The sequence below is a fragment of the Dipodomys merriami genome, unplaced genomic scaffold (assembly GCF_024711535.1).
Source record: "Dipodomys merriami isolate MVZ:Mamm:240054 unplaced genomic scaffold, mDipMer1.0.p SCAF_5, whole genome shotgun sequence".
In the NCBI taxonomy this organism is placed as follows: domain Eukaryota; kingdom Metazoa; phylum Chordata; class Mammalia; order Rodentia; family Heteromyidae; genus Dipodomys; species Dipodomys merriami.
Genome location: NW_027206068.1, coordinates 29,084,840 through 29,110,360, shown reverse-complemented (window position 1 = coordinate 29,110,360; position 25,521 = coordinate 29,084,840). Strand labels below are relative to the sequence as shown.

Here is a 25,521-nt window from a genome sequence, read left to right as displayed (position 1 = left end):
TCCTCACTATTTTCTTGCAGTTCCCCCTGCCCAGGCTGGAATCCAGCAGACACCACCCTCCCTTCTCTACTTTCTGATCACCCCAAAGATAAGATTGGCCTGTCCGAGTCGTGTTTTAATAAAGGTGCTCCTGATTGCTACAGATTAAAAACTGTCAGTACCAGAACCAACAATGGGAAGAGAGGTCTCAATATATTTGCACAAAATCTGCTTCTACTTTACATAGTAGGAGAGAGACAAAGTCGTTTGCTAGTGCTGCCTTTGAGATTGGTTGGGTATGCACATTATTTTGTCAAGAATGAATATATGAGGCCAAGTGCCAGTAGCTCATTCCTATAATCCTAGCTACTCAGGAAACTGAGATCTGAGGGCAGTGCTTTGAAGCCAACCAGGAGAAATGCCTGAGACTCTTATCACCAATTAATCATCAAAAAGCCAGAACTGTAGATTTGACTCAAGGGATAGTGTCAGCGTTAAGCAACAAAGCTGAGCAAGAGCTTGAGGCCCTGAGTTCAAGCCCCTGTACTGGCAAAAGAAGATGAAAAATAATCCAAAGAATCAATCTTAGAGCCAGGAGCATTGGCTTTAGACTGTTATCTTACCCTACGTGGGAGGCAGAGACTGGGAGATTTTGATTCAAGGCCAACCTCTGCCATAAATAAATAAAATAAAAAGTCCAAAAGATTCCATCTTGACCAATAGCTGGGTAAAGTGTAGCACAGTTGTTGATTGTGATGGTATGTGCCTGTCATAAGACTCTTAAGTGGCTGGGCTGGGAAGGTGGCTCAGTGGTAGAGTGCTTGCCTTGCATGCATGAGGCCTTGGGTTCGATTCCTCAGCACCACATACCACAAAAAAAAAAAAGCCGGAAGTGGCGCTGTTGCTCAAGTGGTAGAGTGCTAGCCTTGAGCTGAAGGACTGAGGGACAGCGCCCAGGCCCAGAGTTCAGGCCCCACGACCGGATGCAAAAAAGACTCTTAAATGGCAAAAGAATATTCTGTTATGAAATGCATAATAGAATTCATTAAACCATGTGCATCTATGTATGTATAAAGTGAGACTCTACACAAAGAATGTTTTATTTGATATGATTAACTGAAAAATCGTAACTCCATAAGTTTATGGAGTATAATGAGATGCTTCAATATTCATATACTTCCGGAGTGATTGAATTAACCCAATTAGCATCATCATTAACTTACTGTCTTGGTCCCTTAGTGCCTCTCAGTGTTAGAACTTTGTTTCTAGCTTTGGAGCAATAGAGATCTAGTCTCCATCTTTCTTTGTTTCCCAAATATTTTGTCTGTGCCCAAAGCCATTGAGTCCCTTTGTTGCCCATTGACTGATCATGTGTGTCCCCAATGAGCACAGAACAGACTGTATGAAGAGAGATCTGTCATGGTGAACTCCCTCTGTACAATTAATATATACTGGAAGTGATCAATCAGGCTTTGTTAGGAAATGGGTGTTAATGGGGTTTAGGGATAGAGCGGAAGGGATGAATGAGGGGGAATATAATTGAAGTGCTTTATTGGTATACTTGAAAATAGTTTAGTGAAACCTGTTGAAATTGATTTTAAAAGTAAGGACGGGCTGGGTGCTGGTGGCTCATGCTTGTAATCGTAGCTACTCAAGAGGCTGAGATCTGAGGATCATAGTTCAAAGCCAATCTGGGAAGGAAAGTCCTTGAGACTCTCATCTGTAATAAAAATACTCAGAAAAAGCCAGAAGAGGCACTATGGCTTAAGTGGTAAAGAACTAGCTTTGAGTAGAAGCTTAGGGACAGTGCCTAGGCCCTAAGTTCAAGCCCCAGGACTGGCAAAGAAAAAGAAAAAGAAAAAAAGCAGGGATGGTAGCAGGGTGCTGGTGGCTCCTGCCTCTAATACTAGCTATTCAGGATGCTGAGATCTGAGGATCACCTTTCATAGTTAGCCCAGGCAGGAAGTCTGTGAGACTCTTGTCTCCAATTAACTACTGAAAAAAGCCAGAAATGAAGCTGTGTCTCAAATGGTAGAGCGCTAGCACTGAGTATAAAAGCTCAGGGACAAGGAGCCTAGCATCAGTGGCTCATGCCTGTAATCCTAGTTACTCAGGAAGCTGAGATCTGAAGATCATGGTTCAAAGCCAGCCCAGGCAGAAAAGTCCGTGAGACTCTTATTGCCAGTAAACCACCAGAAAACCGGAAATGGCACTGTGGCTCAGTGGTAGAGTGCTCTCCTTGAACTGAAGAGCTGAGGGACAGTGCCCAGGCCCAGAGTTCAAGCCCCAGGACTGACCAAAAAAAAAAAAGAAAAGCTCAGGGACAGTGCTAAGACACTGAGTTCAAGCCCCAGAATCAGCCAAAAGGAAAAGAAAAAAAAAGAAGCAAGAGAGATGAGGAAGAGAGATGGAAGGAGTACTCTGATAGGTGTACATTGTTAACAAGTCTAGAAATGTCACAATGAAACTCCTTTGTACAACCAACAGTTGCTAATAAAAACGTGTAAGAAATAAATTTATCAAATAGAAATTTTTTAAAATTAAGAAAGTATTTGTGCACAGGCTAAAATAGTTTCAATATTAAATTAAAATTATTTTCTATTAAAAAACAACAATATACATTTCTGGAATACAGTGTGATGTTTTAATATGCTTACACATTACAGAAGGATTAAATCAATCTAATTATCACAATCATGACCTTGTTTGCCTTTTTTTTTTTTTTTTTTGGTCATGGGGCCTGGGCACTGTCCCTCAGCTCTTCAGCTCAAGGCTAGCACTCTACCTCTTGAGCCATAGCACCACTTCCAGTTTTCTAGTGGTTTATTGGAGATGAGAGTCTCATGGGGGTGGGAAGTTGACTCAATGGTAGAGTGCTTGCCTTGCATACATGAGGCCCTGGGTTCAATTCCTCAGCACCACATAAGCAGGGAAAAAAAAGCCGAAGTGGTGCTGTGGCTCTGGTAGAGCGCTAGCTTTGAGCTGAAGAGCTCAGGGGCAGCATCCAGGCCCAGAGTTCAGGCCCATGACCAGACCCCCCCCCAAAAAAAAAGGAGTCTCATGGACTTTCCTGCCCGGGCTGGCTTTGAACTGTGATCCTCAGATCTCAGCCTCCAGAGTAGCTAGAATTACAGGCATGAGCCACAGATACCCTATAATTTTTATGGGAAAAATATCTGAAATGTACTCTCATGTTGAGATATCAACTACATTATTATTAGCCAGCATTGACTATCTCCTGCTCTTTCCTTCCCCTCCCCTCCAGCCCATGGCAAGCTAACTGGGACTTTCTCATGAATTCAGGTCTTTCAGATTCCATATCTGAAGCAAAATCTCATGGTATTTATCTCTCTGGACTAGGTTATTTCACTTAGCATAATGTGTTCCCAGTTAATCCATAGGATCACAGGCAACAGAATTGCCTTCTTTTTCAAGGTTGAATAGTATACTCTTCTGCATGTGCCACATTTCCTTCATCCATTCATCTGTTGATGTACATTAGTTTGTTTCCATGTTTTGGCTGCAGTGAACCTGGAGTGCAAACATACCATTGATATGTGTATTTCAATAACTTGGGATAACATTCAGAAGTAGAATGACTGCATTATATAGTAGTTATGGTTGCAGTATTTTGAGGAGGCTCTAACTTTTTTTCATAATGACAAGAGCCTTTTGGGAGCACTTAATATCTAAACATAACAAGGCCTCCACTAAGACCTCCAAAGCTATGGCAGAATAGATATAAAAGAGTCCAATATCACTTTTAAAATGAAGTAAAAGGAATGTCCTGAAAACCATTCCTCTGTCTGCCCCATGAGCTCCTCTTCTTACCTAATATGCACCTCACAATTTTAAAAGCAATCAACCAGCAGGTAGAAATATCAGAACAAAAAAATCAAAATAAGCATAAGAATTAGCACCCCAAAATATAAACCACTGGAAGAGCCAGATGTGATGGTGTATACATGAACCAGAACTCAGGAAGCTAAGGTGGGAGATCAAGAGTTCGAAGTCAAGCCTGAGCCATATAGCAAGACTCTGACTCAAAAATTTATTGGAAATATATAAACAAGATTATGAATGTAGTAACAATTATCAAACAAATGAAAAGAATAGAAAACTATGCATATTTTTCCAACATACGCTTGCCGCTGGTATAGATAGATAGATAGATAGATAGATAGATAGATAGATAGATAGATAGATAGATAATGTGTGTATATATACTTATATATATATGCGATCTGAGAATACACACATGCACTTTCCATGGTGAACCTTCATAGATAATGTCTAAATGTAATCAAAAATACAATTTTTTTGCTTAGAAAAATAGTTGTCACATCGAGACAGGATTTTGCTGTTGCTTAGGTTGGCCTGGCAGCTCTGGGCCATCAGCCTCCTGACTAGTTGGGACTATAGGCATGGATGGCTGTGACCTCTCTACAGGAGATTTGGAAATGTGTCACAGTGGCAGGAGGATGCTACTGGTAAGTCATGTCCAGAACAGAAGTGCTAAATGTATAGATCAGTCTCACACTCGAAATGCCTGTTCCTCTATTTTGAGAAATGAGAGTTTCAAGTTGAAAACAAGCCCATCAGAGCTAGGAACAAAAATGATTTTAAGAAAATAATTGTTAGGGAATAAAATTGGAATTGGGAAGATGTGGAATATAAAACTAGTATTTTCCATTATTAGCCCTCCCATAATGCTTTCAATTGTATCATTAAAAAGTTATTAAAGACTGGGAAGGTGGCTCAGTGGTAGAATGCTTGCTTCACATGCATGAGGCCCTGGGTTCGATTCCTCAGTACCACATAAACAGAAAAAGCTGGAAGTGGTGCTGTGGCTCAAGTGGTAGAGCACTAGCCTTGAGCTGAAGAGCTGAGGGGCAGTGCCCAGGCCTAGAGTTCAAGCCCCACAACCAACCAAAAATAAGTTATTAAAAGTTATTGTTTTAGGAGAAAACAGTTATTTGCTCAACTAGTAGATGGTTTTTCCATTTCACTTAGGGAACTTATTAAAGTATCTGACTTTCAGACTTAAGCATCAGTTTGAATTATGCAGTAGTTCTGTAGGCACAATCTGCTATAGGTGTTAATAATCTTACCAGTGTTCATATTTAGAAAGTAAATCTTGTCTTCAATCCACTGTGGAGTCACTGCCAATTAGTGCTGGAAAGGATTCAATGTGCTTACCAAATTGGTCATTTCTCCATGGCAGGGTGGTTTGGATCTGCACTTCTTTTTTCTTTTTTTTTTTTTTGTCGGTCGTGGGGCTTGAACTCTGGGCCTGGGCGCTGTCCCTTAGCTCTTCAGCTCAAGGCGAGCTCTCTACCACTTGAGCTACAGCGCCACTTCCGGTTTTCTGGTGGTTTATTGGAGATAGGAGTCTCACGGTCTCTCCTGCCCGGGCTGGCTTTGAACCGAGATCCTCAGATCTTAGCTTCCTGAGTAGCTAGGATTACAGGCGTGAGCCACCGGCGCCCGGCTCTGGATCTGCACTTCTGTATGGAACAAAGGAGACTGGGGATACAATCAAATAACTAAACTTATGGCTTCAGCTTGAAACCTGCAGCCCGCCAATCATAGTCCCCCGAGACCCGCTCCTACTTATCCAATCCAGCTCCATTTCCTGGAGCTACCCAAAGTAGCCTTTCCACCAGTGCTTTTAGTATATGAACGTATTCTATTAATTTTAACCTTTTTTCATTTCTGTGCACAATCACATGCCCACTTCTTTGCTTTCCATCCATTACCCCTAAGTTTACTTCTATCTTGCTTCTAATTTGTTTACAACTACTGTGCTTCATAAACAGTTATGACAAATGTGTTTTTGTAATTAATATGATTTAGGTAAAATCACATAAATGTTTAGACATAATTCAATATGCAGTTAATAAGGCAACATGGGAGAAGAACATGGGCTCTGGGATGAAGCAAACCTAATCCTTGTCCTAACTGTTACTACTTCCTAAGTACCAGCTCTTTAACCTGAAACAGGTGAACCATTCTTCCCTGCTTAGATGCTGTGATTTTTTTGCCAGTCCCGGGGCTTGAACTCAGGGCCTGGGCACTGTCCCTGAGCCTCTCTGTGCTCAAGGTTAGCGCTCTACCACTTGAGCTACAGTGCCACTTCTGGCCTATTCTGTTTATGTGGTACTGAGGAATCGAACCCAAGACTTCATGCATGCTAGGCAATACTCTGCCACTAAGCCCCATTCCTAGTCTGATGCTGTGATACTTTTTTGTTGGTTGTGGGGCTTGAACTCTGGGCCTGGGTACTGTCTCTCAACTCTTCAGCTCAAAGCAATCGCTCTACCAATTGAGCCACAGTGCCACTTGCGATGCTGTGATTCTTTAATTGAAGTTTCAGTCATCATTTTTAAGTATTGTTTCATTTCATGAAGGAATGAAACTCACCAGTGTCTACCAGCTATACTGTTTGTACGTCAGTGTGATTTTGCAAGCTCATGTTGTATATTACCTCTTACTTAGAATCAATAAAAGCATTAAGTGTGATTTATTATCATGGCATATATAAACTTGCATATCAAAAAACAGAAGTGGCAGTTCCCAGGCTTTGAGTTCGAGTCCCTGTACCACTACAAAAAAAGTCATTACTATTCTAGAGGCAGAATCCCATTCCTGCAAGACTCAACTGACATTTTGAGCAAACTTACCAAATTCTCAGAAAATCATCACAAAAACTGTTAAGTAAAAGTGAGGAAATGTGGAAGTCAAGGGTAAAACGATGATTGCTGGAAGTAGGGGAAGGAGCTAACTGAGAGGTGTTTGTAAGTTAAAAGGAACAGATTCAAGAACTCCTGCCTGAAGAGCTGTGCAATAAAGGCACATGCAGCAATGCTGATACTGTATTTTACACTGGAATTTTTACTAAAAGTAGCTCTTACGTTTTTGTCAGAAAATAACACAATAAATAAACTTTTAGAAGTCATGACTGTGTACGTGGCAAAGATTGTACAGATGTTTTCGTGGGTGAATATCTCCAAGTTCATCAGTTATACACATTAGCAAAATACTATGGTTGCATGTCAATTGTACCTTGATAAAGTGATTTTAAAGCAAAAGTGTAAGCCAAGTGCCGGTGACTCACACCTGTAATCCTAGCTACTCAGGAGGCTGAGATCTGAGGATCATGGTTCCAACCCAGCTAGGTTAGAAAACTCCATGAGACTTTTATCTCCGCTTAATCACACATACATAAGAAGCTAGAAGTGGCGGAATGCTGGTGGCTTCTACCAGCTTGGGCACAAAAGCATCTAATATTTGGAGATCTAAATGTCCTTGAGATTTGCTTCTGTTTTAAACTCTCAGCAAAATGACTGTGACATAGAAAGCTGTATTTGCCTGAAGTGTGGTGGACACTGTACTGACCACTTATTCCCAACTCCCTTGTGTTGCTTTGTTTATTTATGGTTTTTGGTTGGAGAGCAGAACTCAGACTCAGTATCTGATATTTTCACTCATCGGCTAGCATTCTTCCATCTGAGTCACACCTCCAACCCTTCTTTGTTGCATTTTGTTTATGTGCCAATACTGGGTTTGAACTCAGGGACTATTGCTTTACATCCAACACACCTCCACTTCAGGCTTTTTGGTGGTTAATTGGAAATAAGAATCTCTTGGATTTGTCTGCCTAAACTGGCTTCAGACTGTGATTCTCAGATCTCAGCTCCTAAGTAGCTGAGCTCCCCAGATTCAGCCCCCCTTTTGTTGTGAAAACATATAGAAGAGTTTGGGGAAACTCTTCGTTTGCTTGGGGGTAGATACACCAGTGCATAGGTATCAGCATTTGTTTGGCAATCTACTGAGCCAGTGATTTTGAACCTTGGCTGCAGATGGAATTCCCTGAGAGCTTTGAAACCTTCGTTCCCACACCAATTAAATCAGAATCCTGATAGTATGGGCTGGCATCAGTAGTGGTGAAGCCTGCCCAGGTGGCTTCAGGGCAGAGCCAGGATGGAGAACTCACACCCTACATGAAAATGGCCCAATCATGAAAGCATGTTTACTGCCAAAGCCATCCTTAGATGTGAAATTTCTCTTTCAAACTATTTCATGCACTCTTCAGGCATCATCTTCTACTACTTCTCTACCTCTCTTAGCGGACATCAGTGGTTCTCAGCTTGAATTGCTTATCATCATCTTAGGACACTTTACAAAGCAGCGCTTAGGCCTTGGGTGTTTTCTTTGTCCCTAAAGTCACTAGGTTTAACCAGAGTTGAAAGCCAATATTTTGAATGTCAGGTACCATCTGAGCATCTGAATGTTAGGGGAAACATTTAAAACATGTATATTGTTGCTCTGGATAAAGTAATAAAGGAAAATTTGACATTCTAGAAAAATTGGCTCACGGGCTGGGAAGTTGGCTCAGTGGTAGAGCGCTTGCCTTGCATGCCTGAGGCCCTGGGTTCGATTCCTCAGCACCACATAAGCAAAAAGAAAAGCCGGAAGTGGTGCTGTGGCTCAAGTGGTAGAGCTCTAGCCTTGAGCTGAAGAGCTGAGGGACAGCGCCCAGGCCCAGAGTTCAGGCCCCACGACCGGACCCCCCCCCCCAAAAAAAAGAAAAATTGGCTCATGTGTGGCAAGTAATTTTCAGGTTAAACATCATCAATATGGATTCCAATTTTAGAGAAGTCCAAGGACTTTTGACAATAAAGATGATATCAGGCATGTTGGCACACTTGCAATTTTAGCTTATTTTGGTGTGTGGTGGTCCTGGGGCTTGACTCAGGGTCTGGGCTAGGCTTTGTCCCTGAACTTCTTTTGCCCAAGAATAGTACTTTCACTCCAATTACAGCTCCACTACCAGCTTTTTTGGTAGAAATAATCTCTCTCTCTCTCTCTCTCTCTCTCTCTCTCTCTCTCTCTCTCTCTCTCTCTCTCTCTCTCTCTCTCTCTCTCTCTCTCATTGTTGATTGTGGGGCTTAAACTATTTTTAGCTCAAGGTTAGTGCTCTACCACTTGAGCCACAGCACCATTTCCGGTTTTTCTGATGGTTTATTGGAGATTAGAGTCTCACAGACTTTCCTGCCCAGGCTGGCTTTGAACCGCAATCCTCAGATCTCAGCCTCCTGAGTAGCTAGGATTATAGGCATGAGCCATCAGCACCCAGCAAGTTATCTCATTTTTATGTCTTTTAATCATTCCCAGAGTGATCATAAAAAGTTAGCTGAAAGGTTCAACCAGTCTTGCTAATCAAAGACAGAGGCATATATTACTTGTCAGATTCTACTATAAAACCTTCTTTTGCCAGATTTTTTAATTCTATATTAGTTATTTGTGCTACTCTGAAAAAATATCACAAGTTAGGCCATTTATAAAACTGTAGAAATTTATTTCTCAGATCCTGGAGGCTGAGAAGTACAGGGTCCAGGTGCCTGTTTAGGGAGGACCGATGTCAAATGTGCCTGCAACATCTGGAGGGGCAGAATGCCAATATCCACACAGAAGGAAAGCCCTTCTATGTGGACATGAATCCCACTTGTGAGTGCTGAGTCCTTATGACTCCATCACCCCTAAAGTCTCCACATCTTCTCACACTTCATAGACAAGCAAGCTTCCACGTGAACTAAGGAGGAGGCACGCAAAGCATTGAAAGCAAGGCTGGTTTTTATATCAGCCTTGTTGGTACTGGGTCACATTGCTACTAGTATTTTGTTTTATTCTCAGCTATTATCCTTACAGCTTCTTGGTTATAGGTTTTTAGTTTGTATCTTTTTTCCCCAGTCTTGGAACTTAAACTCAGGGCATGAAGGCTGTCTCTGAGCTTTTTTGCTCAAAGCTAGTGCCCTACTAGTTGAGCCACAGCTTTACTTCTGGCATTGGTAGCTATTTGGAGAGAAGAGTTTCACAGATTTTCATGCCTGTGCTGGCTTGGAACCACAACCTTCATATCTCAAGTGTAACTTGTGATTAACATTACTGAGCACTTAAGTTTACAGTAACAATTGTAATCTTTGCGGGTTTCCCTCTACTGATGTTCCTGTTTTCAAATTAAACAGTGTGTGTGTGTGTGTGTGTGTGCGTGTGTGCGTGTGTGTGTGTGTGTGTGTGTGTGTGTGTGTGTGTGTGTGTGTGTGTGTGTGTGTGTGTGTGTTGGTCTGGGGCTTGAACTCAGTGCCTGGGTGCTGTCCCTGAGCCCCTTCTGACTTTTTCTGAATCACTTTTAAGAACTTTTGCAAACTTTTCTGCCCTGGCAGGCAACTAAAGGAAATCCTCAGATCTTAGCCTTCTGAGTAGCTATCTACAGGCATGAGCCACTGGTGCCTGACCACATGTTGGATTTTGGTTCTTGAATTATTTATTCACTTAAGCAGCATTCACTATGTATCAACCATGCAAATACTCTAATAGTTAGCAATATAATCAAAGTTAAGCCAGCATTATAATATTCTGATGTTTTTCACCCCTTGCTTTTCTCTAAAGCACAAGCACTTTCCTCATGCAGACACAAGCCTCAACTCCGAACCATAAGATCATTTAAGTAGATAAACAAATATGGGATTAGGTAAGAAGTGTAATATACCTTCAAAATACTCAAGGTGAAAATTAAGAGCCAGGCTGGCGGCTAATGGCTAACACTTATAACCCTAACTACTCAGGAGGCTGACACCTGAGGATCATGATTTGAAGCCAGCCTGGGCAGAAAAGTTCATGAGACTTTTATCTCCAATTAACATCAAAATTATGGAAGTGGAGGATTGGCACCAGCCCTGAGTGAAAAAGCCAAGCATGAGTGTAAAGCCCTGTGTTCAAGCTCTAGTACAAATACAAACACACACATACACACACAGAATCAACCTTGCTTGTGTTTTGTTTGCCTGACATACTACTTGTCCAAGTTGGCCTGATGCATACTTTTCTCCTATGGAGCCAGAGGCAACTGACCATGGTATTTAGCCACTGAGCATAACAGGAGCCTTTTTTAGAAGTGCATATGGCACCTATTTATCATTCTAAGCTTAAAGAATCAATTCATTAAGTCATTTTTTAATTAATTTGTGCTTCATTCTAGGAAATAGTGCTTGCTAATCACAGAACAATATCCAACATGCTCTGGGGTATACATGATTCCTTAGACCCTAGATAACCTGAAGGAGTTGGTTATTCCCAGCAATCATCAGTAGGATTGGGCCTCTAATGTGAACTTCTTTATCTTCTCCCTTAATGTCACTCCAGAAATGCTTATCTCCTGCTGTTGATGAATAATTTCAAAGTACTATGGATCATGCTGAAGAAAATGAAATCCCTGCAGAAACCCAGAGGTACCATGTGGAAAGGCCCATCTTCAGCCATCCAGTCCTCCAGGAGAGACTCCACACGAAGGACAAAGTCTCAGAATCCATTGGGGACAAGCTGAAGCAGGCATTCACGTATGTTGTGTTTATTATTCCCTATAGGAGAAATGAGGTCCATGTCCATGTGTAAAGGAGATGTGTTGGTGACGTGGGGGGAAATGAATGCTGAGCACTCTTGCTGTCCATAATGATGCACTCAGTTTAGACACTGATTGGAAACAGGTTTCATCAGTGCTTACTTTGCTCACTGAATTCCCACTATGCCTTACATTGTGTAAAGATTCCTATAAGCTACCCAGTGTTCAAAAAGAAGTATACTTTTTATTTGACATATGCAACTGTAACCCCCACACACACCATCTTTACAATAGCAATAATAAATGCAAAAAACTTGCCATGTTTTCTAATTCTCCACATACCTCTGACATAGCTACCTCTTCCCTTTGTCCCCCAAGAAGGTTTGAGCATGGTTTTGTTTCCAATCTCTGACCTACACCTGCCTAGCAGTAATTTGAATAATCTGTTGTGAAATTTCTCCCTCACTCATAGGTTTAGAGAAAACTAAATGGCTTGGGGTGAATTCCACTCAAAGGTTCCTGATTTCTAATTTTTTTCTGTCTTTATCATCTTTATCTTCTCAGATGTACTCCTAAAAAAATAAGAAACATCATCTATATGTTCTTGCCCATTACTAAATGGTTGCCAGCTTACAAATTCAAGGAGTATGTGCTGGGAGACTTGGTCTCAGGGATAAGCACTGGAGTGCTTCAGCTTCCTCAAGGTTAGTAGAATGGATTTCTTCCAGTGTTTCTTTCTTTTTAATTCCCTTGCTAACCCAACCCTTAAAACTTAACTCTCGGGAGAATTCTTAAGAGAAAATGGAAGTGCTGTTTTGCATATCAACACATCAGTTGGCATCCTCTTACCTAAGTGAGCATGTGGACTCTAAGAACTTAAAATACTAGTGTATTCTCTAAACATATGGAGGGTAGTTTGGACATACTTCAAGGCTAAGGGCTGCTGAGCTGGATCTGAGAGCATGAGGAAAGGGGTGATCAGGAATGACACCCCTACCCCAGGTTTCTGTGGCAAACCTCTGAGGGATACAATTACATATATAATGAAGATGGTCAGGACAGAGAGTTTTAGAGATGTGAAATTCAAGATGCTTCTGATAGAAAGAGAGCAAGTTTGGTATATCATGCAGATCTTGAGTAGATGGTGAACTAAAGAGAGTGATGTGGCCTGGAAAGATCAAGGTGGAAATCTTTGGCATTTATAGAGCATTGAAACCACAACGGAACACCAGAACAACTGGGGATGGATTGTCCAATGATAAAGACGGGAGCTGAATCAGGCTCTGAATAGTATTAAAGCCACGTAGAGAAGAAAGAGCCAGTGAAGGAGATGGAAAAGAAAGGTCTGTTGCTGTGCACTGGTGGCTCACTCTGTAATCCAAGCTACTCCGGCAGCTGAGATCTGATTATTGTGGTTAGAAGCCAGCCTGGGCAAGAAAGTCCATAAGACTCTTATCTCCAATTAACTATCAAACCAGCCAGAAATGGAACTGTGGCTCAAGTGGTAGAGCACTAGCTTTAAGCACATAAAAGCTCAGGGACAGCACCCAGACTCTGAGTTCAAGCCCCAGAATCAGCACAAAAAAATAACCAAAAAAATTTTTAAAGTATCTGTGAGAAACAAGAAGACCAGGAGCAAATGGAATTATATGAAGGAAGGGATTGTTTCAAAACATGGAAGGTCAGATGCTGCTGACAGAGATCATCCACAATCTAATTTGTTTCAAAGAGGTATCTTTAACATAGTCTATTCATTAGTTGATCACTAATCAATAAAGACAGATACAAATGAAAAACAAAATATAGCAGAGATGGAGAACTAAGGGGCAGTAGTCAACTGTATTGTGATTAATAGTATTAAATTTATGAAAAGATTTTTTGTTAAGCATGACAGATTGAAAACATAGTTTTGTCTCTAATTCATTTTAAATCTCTCTAAAAGGTCTGTAAAGAAAAGAGAAATTGTATGAATTAGCAATGAGAAAGAGAAAGGAAACAAGATCCAGTGGAGGGTGGGGAATGATAGAAAGCCCAGCTGGCATGGTGATGCATGCCTGCAATCCCAGCTACTTAGGAAGCAGACCTTGGGAAGATCAATAAATAAGGCCAGACAGAAAAAGTTTAAGGTCCTATTTAAATAATATCAAAGCAAAAGGGACTAGAGATGTGGCTTAAATGACAGAGCACTAACAACTGCAAGGCATGACTTCAAATCCCAGTACTACAAAGAGAAGGGAAGGGAAGAGAAAGGAAAGGAAGGGGAGGGGTGAGGAGGGGAGGGGGAGGAGGGAAAAAACAAGGACAAGTGACAATTGAGCTATCAGAGGACAGGAAATTGACCTTTACAAACCACCTTGAAGAACACCAGGAACCTAGAGGCTCTAAATTATTGTCAAAGCTGTGTGACACAAAAATAGTTAGGTGCCCACCCTCATACTATGCATGGATTGAGAAAGTGAAGATACAGTGAAAAAGATGGAGCTATCTGGGTTAAGAAAAGGTCTGCATGTTCAACTGTATGCAGACAAAGATTCCTCTTTTGCCCTGCTCAGCTACAAGTGCCTGCAAAGATACATACCCAGCAGGCGCTGGTAACTCACACCTGTAACCCTAACTTTCAGGAGCCTGAGACCTGGAGGAGTCTAATTTGCAGCTAGCAGGAAAAGTCCACTAGACTTCACCTCCAAAATAGCAAAACTCAGGGCTGGAGCATGGCTGAAGTGTAGAGTGCCAGCCGAGCAAGTACAGCGCCCTGAGTATAAACTCCAGTACCACCAAAACTAAAATTTAAAAACAGCCCAAGGCTGATGATGAATTCTTTCCAGATAAAAGATATATCATGAGAACTTGAGGACCCCAAATGAAGAAAGTGGCCAGTCACCAAATTGTCTGACAACAAATGCCACCCACAAACAAAGTGAGTCAAGGCATATGAACTTCAAGAGAAAGACCAAACCACCTTGAAAGCAGGATCTCACCTGAAACAAAAGATAGCAAGGAAAAATCCTTAGAAACAGAAAATTACATTGAATTCATGAAACAAAAGCAAGAGAATATTGTTTAAATGTTATTACAAAGGTAAAGTGCAGAGAGGATATAGTTCTACAAGTTAGGTAAAGAGCTTGCTTTCCCTGGCTCTCTCCCAGCTTTTCCCTCCTGGTTCCACCCAAGAAGGTACTTTTGCAAAGAACATCAGAGAATAAGAAAGAACTCATAGGAACTACAAAATGTGATGATCGCAGGAATCATCTTTCATGGTTCCCATGGGTCAGGATTTGGGAAGGTCTCACTGGGCTGAAAAACTGGTCTCCACTGGCAGAAGGGAAATGGCGGGAGCACTATCTTAGCCCAGCCTCTTGCAGGCACAGGAGCACATTGGGATTGGAATAGAAGGTCAGGCAGCTAAGACACATTGCCTTATGTTAATTACAATGGATTTCACCTGATCATTGGAGAAAGCAAACCAAGAAGACAAGACCTTTGCCCTTGTCCGTCTGTTTTCTAATGGTCTCTCCTCTATGCTTTTGAACCCACAGGCTTGGCCTTCGCAATGCTTGCAGCTGTGCCTCCCATATTCGGCCTCTATTCTTCATTTTATCCTGTTATCATGTATTGTTTTCTTGGAACCTCCAGACACATATCCATAGGTAAATTATTATGCTTGATATTCTAACACATTTCCTTTTCTATTTCCAAGTTTTACAATGTGCCAAAGAAGTGGTTGTTTTCAAAGCATCTGCTTATTTGTAACTTCTTTATAACTTATTCCATATATAATGGGGGTTTTAAAACATAACTCCTCTCAGCTGAGGATGTAGATCAGTAATGGTGCTTGCTAGACATGTATGAGACCCTGGGTACTATGCCTAGCACTTGGAAGAAAATACACATACATATACATCACACACAAACACACACACACACACACACACACACACACACACACAATAAGATTTCTAAAATGAGTAGCTTTCTTACAATTCTTAGAACAAGGACAATTTTCTTAGGTACATTGCATTTATTGAGACCTATCGAACGACATACATGCTTTATTTCCTAAAATGATTTGCTTGTGTTTGCTTTTCCCTCTTATGTATTTTAATAATGTTACTTTATATTCTTGATTACTATGGACATGTATCATTTTGCACCATATTTCAGACTCTAAATTGTACACATTTTCTTTTTAGACATTTGGGATCAGATTCAAATGAATTTCAAAGGAGTATCAATGTTTTATAAGCCCAGGGAACAGTCATACAATATTTTAAATGTATGTTGCTGGGTAACAAATGCCCCTACACAAAATTTGACAGCATATATTATATCTTTTATAAAAATATGATTAAATGGTGGTGGTGTGTGGTTTTGCTTTGTTTTTATTTCTTTTTTATGAGTTGTGGGTAAAGGGAGATGTAGGAAGGGAGGGAGACATTCAGTATACACTACATGGAAAATGAACTGTTTAACCAGAGGACAGGGAAGGGAGAGAGAAATTGGAGAGAAGTGAAGGCAGGGATGACATCCACAAACAAAATGTGCTTATTAGCTGACTTGTGAAATGGTAGCCTCTCTATACCATACCTTAATAACAATAAAGAGCTGGGCACTGTTGGCTCACGCCTATAATCCTAGCTCCTCAGGAGGCTGGGATCTGAGGATCACAGCTCAAAGCCAGTCTAGGCAGAAGAGTCCCCATAAGACTGTTATCTCCAATTAACCACTCAAAAACTGGAAGTGGCGCTATGGCTCAGGTAGTAGAATGCTTGCCTTGAGCACAATGAGGCTCAGGGACAGGGTCTAGGCCCTGAGTTCAACCCTACAACTATAAAGTTATATATTTTAATACACGTTTAAAATTTTTAAATAAATTGGATCTGGGGATGTAGCTCAGAACAGTTGCCTTCCTACAAGTCTAAGGCCCTGAATTTAATCCCAGCACCATACATGCACACATACATACATACATACATATATACATACATGCAAAACAGCTCATATCTCTCAGTGCCTACACATCGGGTCTTGGGAGGGTTCATCTGGGCAGGTCTTCCCTCTCTCTCCCTCCCTTTCTTCTCCCTCTTCTTCCAAGTGCTCCCAGGAACTTCCTTGCACGTAGTGGCCAGGTTTCAGCACCAATTTAACAGCTCTTGGTTAGAAGCCTGATCCCTTTGCATGATCTAGCCTCAGAAGTCACATGGTCACTGATGAGCTATTCTTTCAGTTGCTAACAAATCACAAATCCACTCAGATGCAAGGACAGAACTAGACTCTAGCTCTTAGATGGGGAAATGGCCTGGTCCTGAGAGCATGTGTGTGACATAAGACGTTGTGGTTGGTTTTAGAAAATACAGTGTGCACATACACACACCAATGTCAGGACACTCAAGGAGGGCAGTGCAGTTTTAAGGATTAGCACTGGACACCCCCCCTCTCCTCTCTCTCTCTCTCTCCTCTCTCTCTCTCTCTCTCTCTCTCCCTCTCCCTCTCTCTCTCTCTCTCTCTCTCTCTCTCTCTCTCTCTCTCTCTCTCTCTTTCTCTCTCTCTCTCTCAGCTCCAGCCACATTTTTTTTCAAATTTTCCAAATTTTCAAATTTTGCAAACATAAAAAAATGTTGAATTTAACTTTGTATCTGGCCAACTTACCACCTAGATTCTGTCATTTTATTTTATTTTTAAAATTTTTATAGTAAAGATACTATACAGAAGGGTTACATTTACATGAGTAAGGTAACGAGTTCATTTCCTGTGGAGCATTGTTACCCCTCCTTTGTTTTTCCCTTATATCCCTTTTCTCCCCACCTCCCCAACTCCTCCCTCCCCTCCCCTGAAATTATAAAGTTCATTTTCAACATAGTGTCTTGGGCGTCTCATTGTTATAATGGGTTGAGCTGTATTCTTGTTTCATTATTTTGTTATTTTCCTTCCATTCCCCAAATTAGAAAAATGTAGATACAAGATGCAGGGAACTAGAATCAAATACAGTGACAGCAGGGGTTATACCATGGGGGAGGAACATACAAAAGAAACCAAAAAAATCACATAGTACATTAAAAACAACAGCAACAAAGAAAAAAACCTCTGTGTCCCTATCTTGGGTTCATTTCGCTTAGCATCATCTTATATGGTCATAGGTACATAGCTTTTGACCTTTTCTGCTTGTCTATGGACCTGTGTTTCTTACTGCATTTCTTACACCCTGGCCACTACAACATGAGGTGCAGTGGAAACAATTTCCCTGAACCCCTGAACAGGAGTCATTCAACTCATCCCATCAGTTGAGCTTCCTTGAGTCCCTGAACAAGAGTCATTAACACTTCATCATTTCAGGTCCTTTTGCTGTTATTAGCTTGATGATTGGTGGTGTGGCTGTTCGATTAGTACCTGATGACATAGTCATTCCAGGAGGAGTAAATACCACCAATGGTACAGAAGCCAGAGATGCCCTGAGGGTCAAAGTTGCCATGTCTGTGACCTTGCTTTCGGGAATAATTCAGGTAAGGCTTGAAGATGGGGAAATGGGTTCTGGTTTGTGGTAATACTAAATATCTAATCAACAATCTGAGCTAGTCTTAGTACAAGGTGGTCAGTGTCAGCCAGCCAATTCCTGAGCTCAAGGTTTATATCATTCAGGGATGCCAGCCCAACTGCAGGCTTTATTTACAACTAGGAGTGCCCAACAAGTCTAGATTAGGCACTTTAGAGATCCCGAGAGCAAGACAAGTTTGAAATAGCAGCATTGTTAGTTCTGGAAAAAGGACATCCCCTGTCTGCTTGGGGAGGAATAGCCAGTGATCATGCCCGGTGGCTGACATAACCAAGTATGATCCTGGTTCCATGGGACCCAGAGAGTAAGGACCCTTGGGGGGCTCTAGCCACTGCAGACTTCCCATTATTTCCAGTCATTGATTTACTAGCTTTGAGCTGTTGCAGGTTCAATTTTGCAGTGGTAGAATGTGGTCCACAAAGACCTTTGATATGTTTTCAGTTGGCCATAACTTCCTAACCTACCATGTTATTTGTTTTATTTCTTTGTCATTAAAAAAAAAAAAAAAAACCAGTTCTGTCTAGGTGTCTGTAGATTTGGATTCGTGGCCATTTACCTCACAGAGCCTCTGGTCCGTGGATTCACCACTGCAGCGGCTGTACATGTCTTCACCTCCATGTTAAAATACCTGTTCGGGGTTAAAACAAAGCGGTACAGTGGGATCTTTTCAGTGGTGTATGTAAGTAAGCAAATCCTGACCTCTCAGGACTAACTTCCTTCTTTATTCCCCCGCCACACACCTCTTGTGTATCCTTTTCATCTCCATGGCTCATTTTACTTTGTTTTAAGAATTTACAGAAAAGGAAATGCCATAGAAAAGAGTTGTTCATTGTAAGGATTTCCAAGAAGAGAGCCATAAGGATTAAACTCTAAAATCCCATGTTATTGATTTATGATTCTTCCTGCTTCACAAGGAATTTTTTGTTAGGTGATACAATTTGGTGGCTCAATTATCTAACTAGGTGAAGGGATAGTTTTTTTCTTAAGACTACATGATGTGCTTTTTGGACACAGGTAAATAATTACAATATAGTGGAAGTACAGACCTCTTTGAAAAACTGCTCGAACAAAAATAATAATAAAGCTATAAAGATTTAATTAACACAAAAATCAACTTAATATAATAAAATATACATATATCCTATATGTAATTGAGGGAAGATATAAATTATTTACAAGCACAGTGAAAATAATGATAATACCTGATCAGGTTGAAATTTATTATATGAAACTAATTAAAAATCTAAAATTCAGTATTTTTATGCAGTGTAAAATAACCAGAAATCAATAGCTAAATATAGTTTGAAAAGTCCTGTACAGGGCTGGGAAGGTGGCTCAGTGGTAGAGCACTTGCCTTGCATGCATGAGGCCCTGGGTTCAATTCCTCAGCACCACATAAGCAAAAAGAAAAAAAGCCGGAAGTGGCGCTGTGGCTCAAGTGGTAGAGCACTAGCCTTGAGCTGAAGAGCTAAGAGACAGCGCCCAGGCCCAGAGTTCAGGCCCCACGACCAGACCCCCCCCCAAAAAAAGTCCTGTACACTTAGAAGCGCCTTCCCCCCAAAAAAGAAATAGAAAACACATTTCTCCTTCCTTACTTTTCCTTCCCTTCCCTTCCTTCCTTCCTTCTTTCCTTCCTTCCTTCCTTCCTATTTTTTTGTGCCAGTCCTGGGGCTTGCACTCAAGGCCTGGGTGCAGTCACTGAGTTTTTTGCTGAAGGGTAGTACTTTACCGATTGAGAAATAACCTCACTTTTGGCTTTTTTTTTTAGTAGTTAATTGGAAATAAGAATCTTGTGAAGGGGCTGGGAAGGTGGCTCAGTGGTAGAGCGCTTGCCTTGAATGCATGAGGCCCTGGGTTCAATTCCCCAGCACCACATAAGCAAAAAGAAAAAAAGCCGGAAGTGGCATTGTGGCTCAAGTGGTAGAGCACTAGCCTTGAGCTGAATTGCTGAGGGACAGCACCCAGGCCCAGAGTTCAGGCCCCAAGACCGGACCCAAAAAAAAAAAAAAAAAAAAAGAATCTTGTGGACTTTCTTGGCCAGGGTTGGCTTTGAACTGCAGTCTCAGATACCTCAGATCTCAGCCTCCAGAGTAGCTAGAATTGTAGGTATGAACCATCAGTGCCCAACTCAGAAAATACATTTCTAAATGCCACGCAGATAAATATGAAACTAGGAAATGCCTAGAACCAATTGACAGTTAAATAACCCATACCAAAACTTGAGAGATGCTGCTAGCTATTACAGATATTTATTTGCCAGATTCTATTAAGTACTAGGACACAGCTGATACTAGTAGACACTGCCCAGTAGGAAGATAGCTGCTGATAAATCACAAATCACATAAATATGAAGTTAGTGACAAATTACACTTTAAGCTTCTAAGAAAATCTCATTGAGGAAATTAAGATTGATTGGTTAACATGAAATCAGGCTACAAGGGTATTCCCTAAATAGTTGGTTTTCCTGAACAAATGTAGCAGTGGTACTTGCTAGACATTATATTGAAAATGAACTATATAACTTGTGGGTGGGAAGGGAGAGAAAACAGAGAGAGAGAAAGAGAAAAAGAGAAAGAGAGAATATGAGAAGGAATTACATTGCCCAAAAAGAAATGTATCTTTACCTGATTTATGTGACTGTATATCACCTTTATAATAAAAACTTTAAAATTGAAAAAATGGTTTTCCATAATAGCTAAACATGTACTTTTTTAGCCTGAGACCTCTCAAAATTCCTTGTCCCAAGAAGATGCAATATCCAAGTATCCCCAAGGATGCTGAGGACATCTACAGGAAAGGATGCTGGGCTTGGGTTGGAGGGAGTCTTCTTACTATTCAATGAGAATGACTGTATCTGGAAATCCCAGACAGTGACTTCAGCATCTTACCACAGACGCTTCTCTAACTCTCCTGTCTTTCTTCCCCAGTGTCACTCTCTGTACTTCAAAGACCACATGATTTCTTTTTCACCTGTGAACAATAATTTCTCCATTTTTGAGCTCCTGAAAGTTTTCTGACTGTTTAACTTCAGCATTACTTTGCTGATGTCAATCCTTAATTATTTTCTCAGTATTTAAAGCTAAAGATGTGTGTGTGTGTGTGTGTGTGTGTGTGTGTGTGTGTGTGTGTGTAATGTGTATGTGTGTGTATACGTGCCAGTATTGGGGTTTGAACTCAAGGACTGGGCACTATCCCTAAGCTTTTTCACTCAAGACTAGATCATTGACCACTAGAGCCAAGCTCTACTTCTATCTTGTTGATGGTTAACTAGAAATAAGAGTCACAATAACCTTTCCTGCCCAGGCTGGCCTTGTGCTGGGACCCTCCTAAGTATCTAGGATAAAAGGGGTAGGCTACTAGTGCCCAGTTAGCTCAATGTTATGTTTTCTGAATTTTATAGTAACAATGTCAAGATAGCAGCATGTCAAAAATAAAAGTGTAAGATTATTGAATATGAATTATAATCACAAAATTGTATAACAAAGTAAAAATGTCTTCTAATTGGCATAAACCACAAAGAAATATCAGCCTATGGACTTCTCTTTTTTCTCTTCATTTATGCTGGGTATTGAACCCAGGGTCTTGCACGTACTAAGTATGACCTTCTATCATGGAATCATACTCCCATTCTCCTTCCCTTTCCCCTCCTGCCCCACCTCAGAGTGAGCTCACCTGAATTGTGTGAAGATATTTTATTGCAGCAAAATCCACTAACAAAATGAACCACTTTAAGTGTGCAATTCAGTGGACTCATTTATTTTCAGCGGTGTATAATCATAACACCCTCCTTGTCCAGTCCCTCTCATCCTAAACAGGAGCTCCACACCCATAAACAGGTGCTCCCCACTGCCTTCTGCCCATCCCTGATGACCACTAGCCCTTGACCTCTGTGATCATGAATTGCCTGATCTAGGTACTCCCTGTGTACGAAGTCATGCAATAGGAGGCCATTTCTTGATATAAACCTCCAGTGTTCCCTGTGTGTTGCAGAGTACAGTTGCTGTGTTGCAGAATATTAAAAACCTCAACGTGTGTTCCCTAGGCGTCGGCCTGATGGTTTTTGGTTTGCTCTTGGGTGGCAAGGAGTTTAATGAGAGATTTAAAGAGAAACTGCCAGCACCCATTCCTTTAGAGTTCTTTGCGGTAAGTCCTCACAGGCTGGTAGTCCTGTGCAGCTCCCACAACCCCATGCACCTGGCTTCATGAGGGATTCTGACATGGAAGACATGGAGAATCACAAGGTCTAATTTGCTGCTGGTTCTTCCAAGAGAACTAAAGACAGCTAAAAAGAAAATTTTCAAAAAATTAAAACATACATATGGATTACTTTTAAAAGATAAATGAAGCAGGCACCAATGGCTCATGCCTTTGATACTAACTTCTCAAGAGGCTGACCTTCAAGCATCGCCCTTGGAAGCCAGCTAAAGCAAGAAAGTCTATGAACTCTTATCTCCAATTAACCATCAAAAAGCTGGGGCTTGGGCTCATGTGGTAGAGCCTTAGCCTTCAGCAAAAATCTCAGGATATCACCCAGCCTCTGAGTTCAAGCCCCCTGTATCAGCAAAAAAACAAAAAACAAAAAAAAAGATAGTTGAAGACTACTATATGTTCACATTTTTAATGTGTCCCCAAGAATGATGGAATTTAGAGTATTTATTTTCATCAAATTTTTATCTAATTCTTTTATGAAGAGCATATACTACTTTGATAACAAAAATTAAAGAGGGTAGAGATGTGGCTCATCAGGATCAAACCAGTTTACCAAGGACAAGGCCCCGAGTTCAAACTCTAATAGTGACAAAAGACAGAAAGAATAAAAGATCTCAATAAAAGGTCTCAATCTTTCTCATTTCCATGCCATTTTCAAGCCAAACTAAATACCTGAGCATTCCATTCAATAAGTAGTACAAGCCGGGCGCTGGTGGCTCACGCCTGTAATCCTAGCTATTCAGGAGGCTGAGATCTGAGGATCATGGTTCAAAGCCAGCCCAGGCAGGAGGGCAGGAATGTCTGTGAGACTCTTATCTCCATTAAACTACTGGAAAACCGGAAGTGGCATTGTAGCTCAAGCCGTAGAGCCCTCACCTTGAGCTGAAGAGCACAAGGACAGCGCCCAAGCCCAGAGTTCAAGCCCCACGACCAAAAAAATTTCTAAAACGTAGTACAACCAAACATTAATATATATTTATGACCAACAGTATTTTCAGTAGATAAATAAATTTCATTTGTACATAAAATGATTATAATAGTTTACTATAAGTTAATATTAGTTTTCAGTAATCACAATTATTTATTCATGTGTACACCTGGTGGGAACTGTCCAAATCCTCAGCCTTGGGATCAGAGTGGACACTATTCCCTTACCTCCTGGTCACATGGGTAGTTTAAATTACCTGCTTCAGCAAAACACGAGTCATCTATGAACCGATGCTCAAACCCTGACCTACTTCTAACTACAAGTGTGAATCTTTTAAAATTCAAAATGCCCAGTAAAATCCTTTTGGCATCTGAGGCTCTGAAGTGCGTAATATGGGTGCTATAAAGGTAAAAATTAAAAGCTCTACTTGTTGCCCAACCCTGATAGCACATTTCTGTAGTCTCAGGTCTGTGGAGACTGAGACAGGATCGTGAGTTCAGGGCCAACCTGGGTTACATGGTAAATAGCTTTTCCAAAAAAAGCAAAACCAGACCAATAGTTGTCTGGTCCAAATTTAGCCAGACTGAAAAACAAGGTTCGAGATATGAAAACAAATGATTGGTATAGAGCACAAAGACAAAAAAAAAAAAAGTCCTGCCACCTCTCAGACAGCTGTAGGAGGCTGGGAAAAGCCTCGGACTCTATTGGTGCCACTGGCCTAGAAAAAGAGGTGCCAGGAGGATCTGCATTCTATTGTCCATCATGATGATGGGCAATTTTGTATCATCATCATAACCCAAAGGTGAACCCCAAAGAGGCTTCAGGGTCACCTCGCCACACATCTCAACAGGAAGAGAATAAAGGGCAAAGGAAGCAACTCCAGAACTCCAGGGAAGCAGACAGCCCCTTGTAGTTATGTGAGGTAGTCAGTGAGAGAAGTTAGAATTACTGAAAGCTAACAGTATCATAAGTCTGAATGTTTGTGATACTAATTGAGAAATAATTTGGCTTGGCTAGCAAACTCTTTGAAGATGATTTTTGTGACATTTGAATATTCCTGTCTAAAGCTGTATTTCAATTTGTGTCTGTTTTAGGTGGTCATGGGCACTGGCATTTCAGCTGGATTTAACTTGCAAGAATCATACAATGTGGATGTTGTTGGAACACTTCCGCTAGGGTAGGAAATTGTTTATCTGAAGTAACAGTCCATGGGTCTGCTGTTTCTGCCTCCTGTAATAGCATTCTTAGGATGAAAAATGATTGCTTTCCCAGCTGTCGAATAATTGAGGAGTCCCGGGGCTGGAGGCACACATGGTGTGAGAATGTTCATGTGTATGTGTATGTTTATTGTGCTTTTAAAGAAGCACTGCACGAAGTTTACCATCTTAACCAATTTTAAGTATACACTCCAGCAGGATTAAGTACATTCAATCTGTAAAACAAATCTCGGACTTTTTAACTTGCAAATGTGGAACTGTGCACCATTAAACAGCTCCCTCATTCACCATCCCTCTGTCCCTGATAACCACTGTTCTTTTCTGTTGCTATGAATTTTGACTACTTTTGGATATTTATCAGTTGAACCATACAGAATTTTATGACTAACTTGTTTCACTTCACATAGTATCCTCAAGATTTTGTGCATGCCACAGAGTATGACAATGTTTTCTTTCCTTTTAAAAGCAGAGTAACATCCCATTGTTTGTATAGACTGTATTTTGTTTCTCCATTCATCCATATATAGTTATGTGGAAACAACCCACATAACTATAAACATACACACACACACACACACACACACACACACACACACACACACACACACACACACACACACACACACACACACACACACACACACACACACACATATATAAAGTGCTGTTCTTGGCATGGTCTTCAAGAGTCAGCTTTTGATTCTATACACCAAACATAGAATTACTGGATGATATAGACTTCTGAATTGAAAGGGTTTACCATCTCCACCCCCCACCCCCACCCCAAAACCCCACCCCACCCCTAAGAATCCCCGTATTAGTTTCCATAACAGTGGCACCATTTTAGAATCCTACTGAAAGTGGGAATATTTTTTGTTGTGTTGGTTTGTTTTCTTATGCTTTCCTTAACAGTTGTTTTTTTTTTTTTTATCACTCCTTGAATGACCCAGTAATGAAGAAAAAAATACCTAAATCCCAGCCTACCTTTGTTAGTGTGGCTTTGGGCAGGTCACTTACTTTGTTTGTTTGTTTGTTTGTTGCCAGTTGTGGGGCCTGAACTCTTGGCCTGGGTGCTATCCCTCAGCTCTTCAGCTCAAGGCTAGTGCTCTACCACTTGAGCCACAGTGTCCCTTCTGGCTTTTTCTGCTTATGCGGTACTGAGGAATCGAACCCAGGGCCTCATGCATGCAAGGCAAGCGCTCTACCACAGAGCCACCTTCCCAGCCCAGGTCACTTACTT

General features: G+C 41.1%; 1 protein-coding gene across 1 annotated transcript in view; it reads left to right on the top strand.

Annotated features, from left to right (window-relative positions):
* The window catches only part of Slc26a5 (solute carrier family 26 member 5), a 45,513-nt gene that overhangs the window by 3,031 nt on the left and 16,961 nt on the right, over positions 1 to 25,521 (top strand). The window contains exons 2-8 of the mRNA XM_069997261.1: positions 11,185 to 11,378; positions 11,945 to 12,084; positions 14,917 to 15,027; positions 17,711 to 17,877; positions 18,442 to 18,606; positions 21,918 to 22,070; positions 24,159 to 24,241. Coding sequence (XP_069853362.1) covers positions 11,227 to 11,378; positions 11,945 to 12,084; positions 14,917 to 15,027; positions 17,711 to 17,877; positions 18,442 to 18,606; positions 21,918 to 22,070; positions 24,159 to 24,241 — 971 coding nt within the window. The 5' untranslated portion in view covers positions 11,185 to 11,226. The remainder of the gene's footprint in view (positions 1 to 11,184; positions 11,379 to 11,944; positions 12,085 to 14,916; positions 15,028 to 17,710; positions 17,878 to 18,441; positions 18,607 to 21,917; positions 22,071 to 24,158; positions 24,242 to 25,521) is intronic.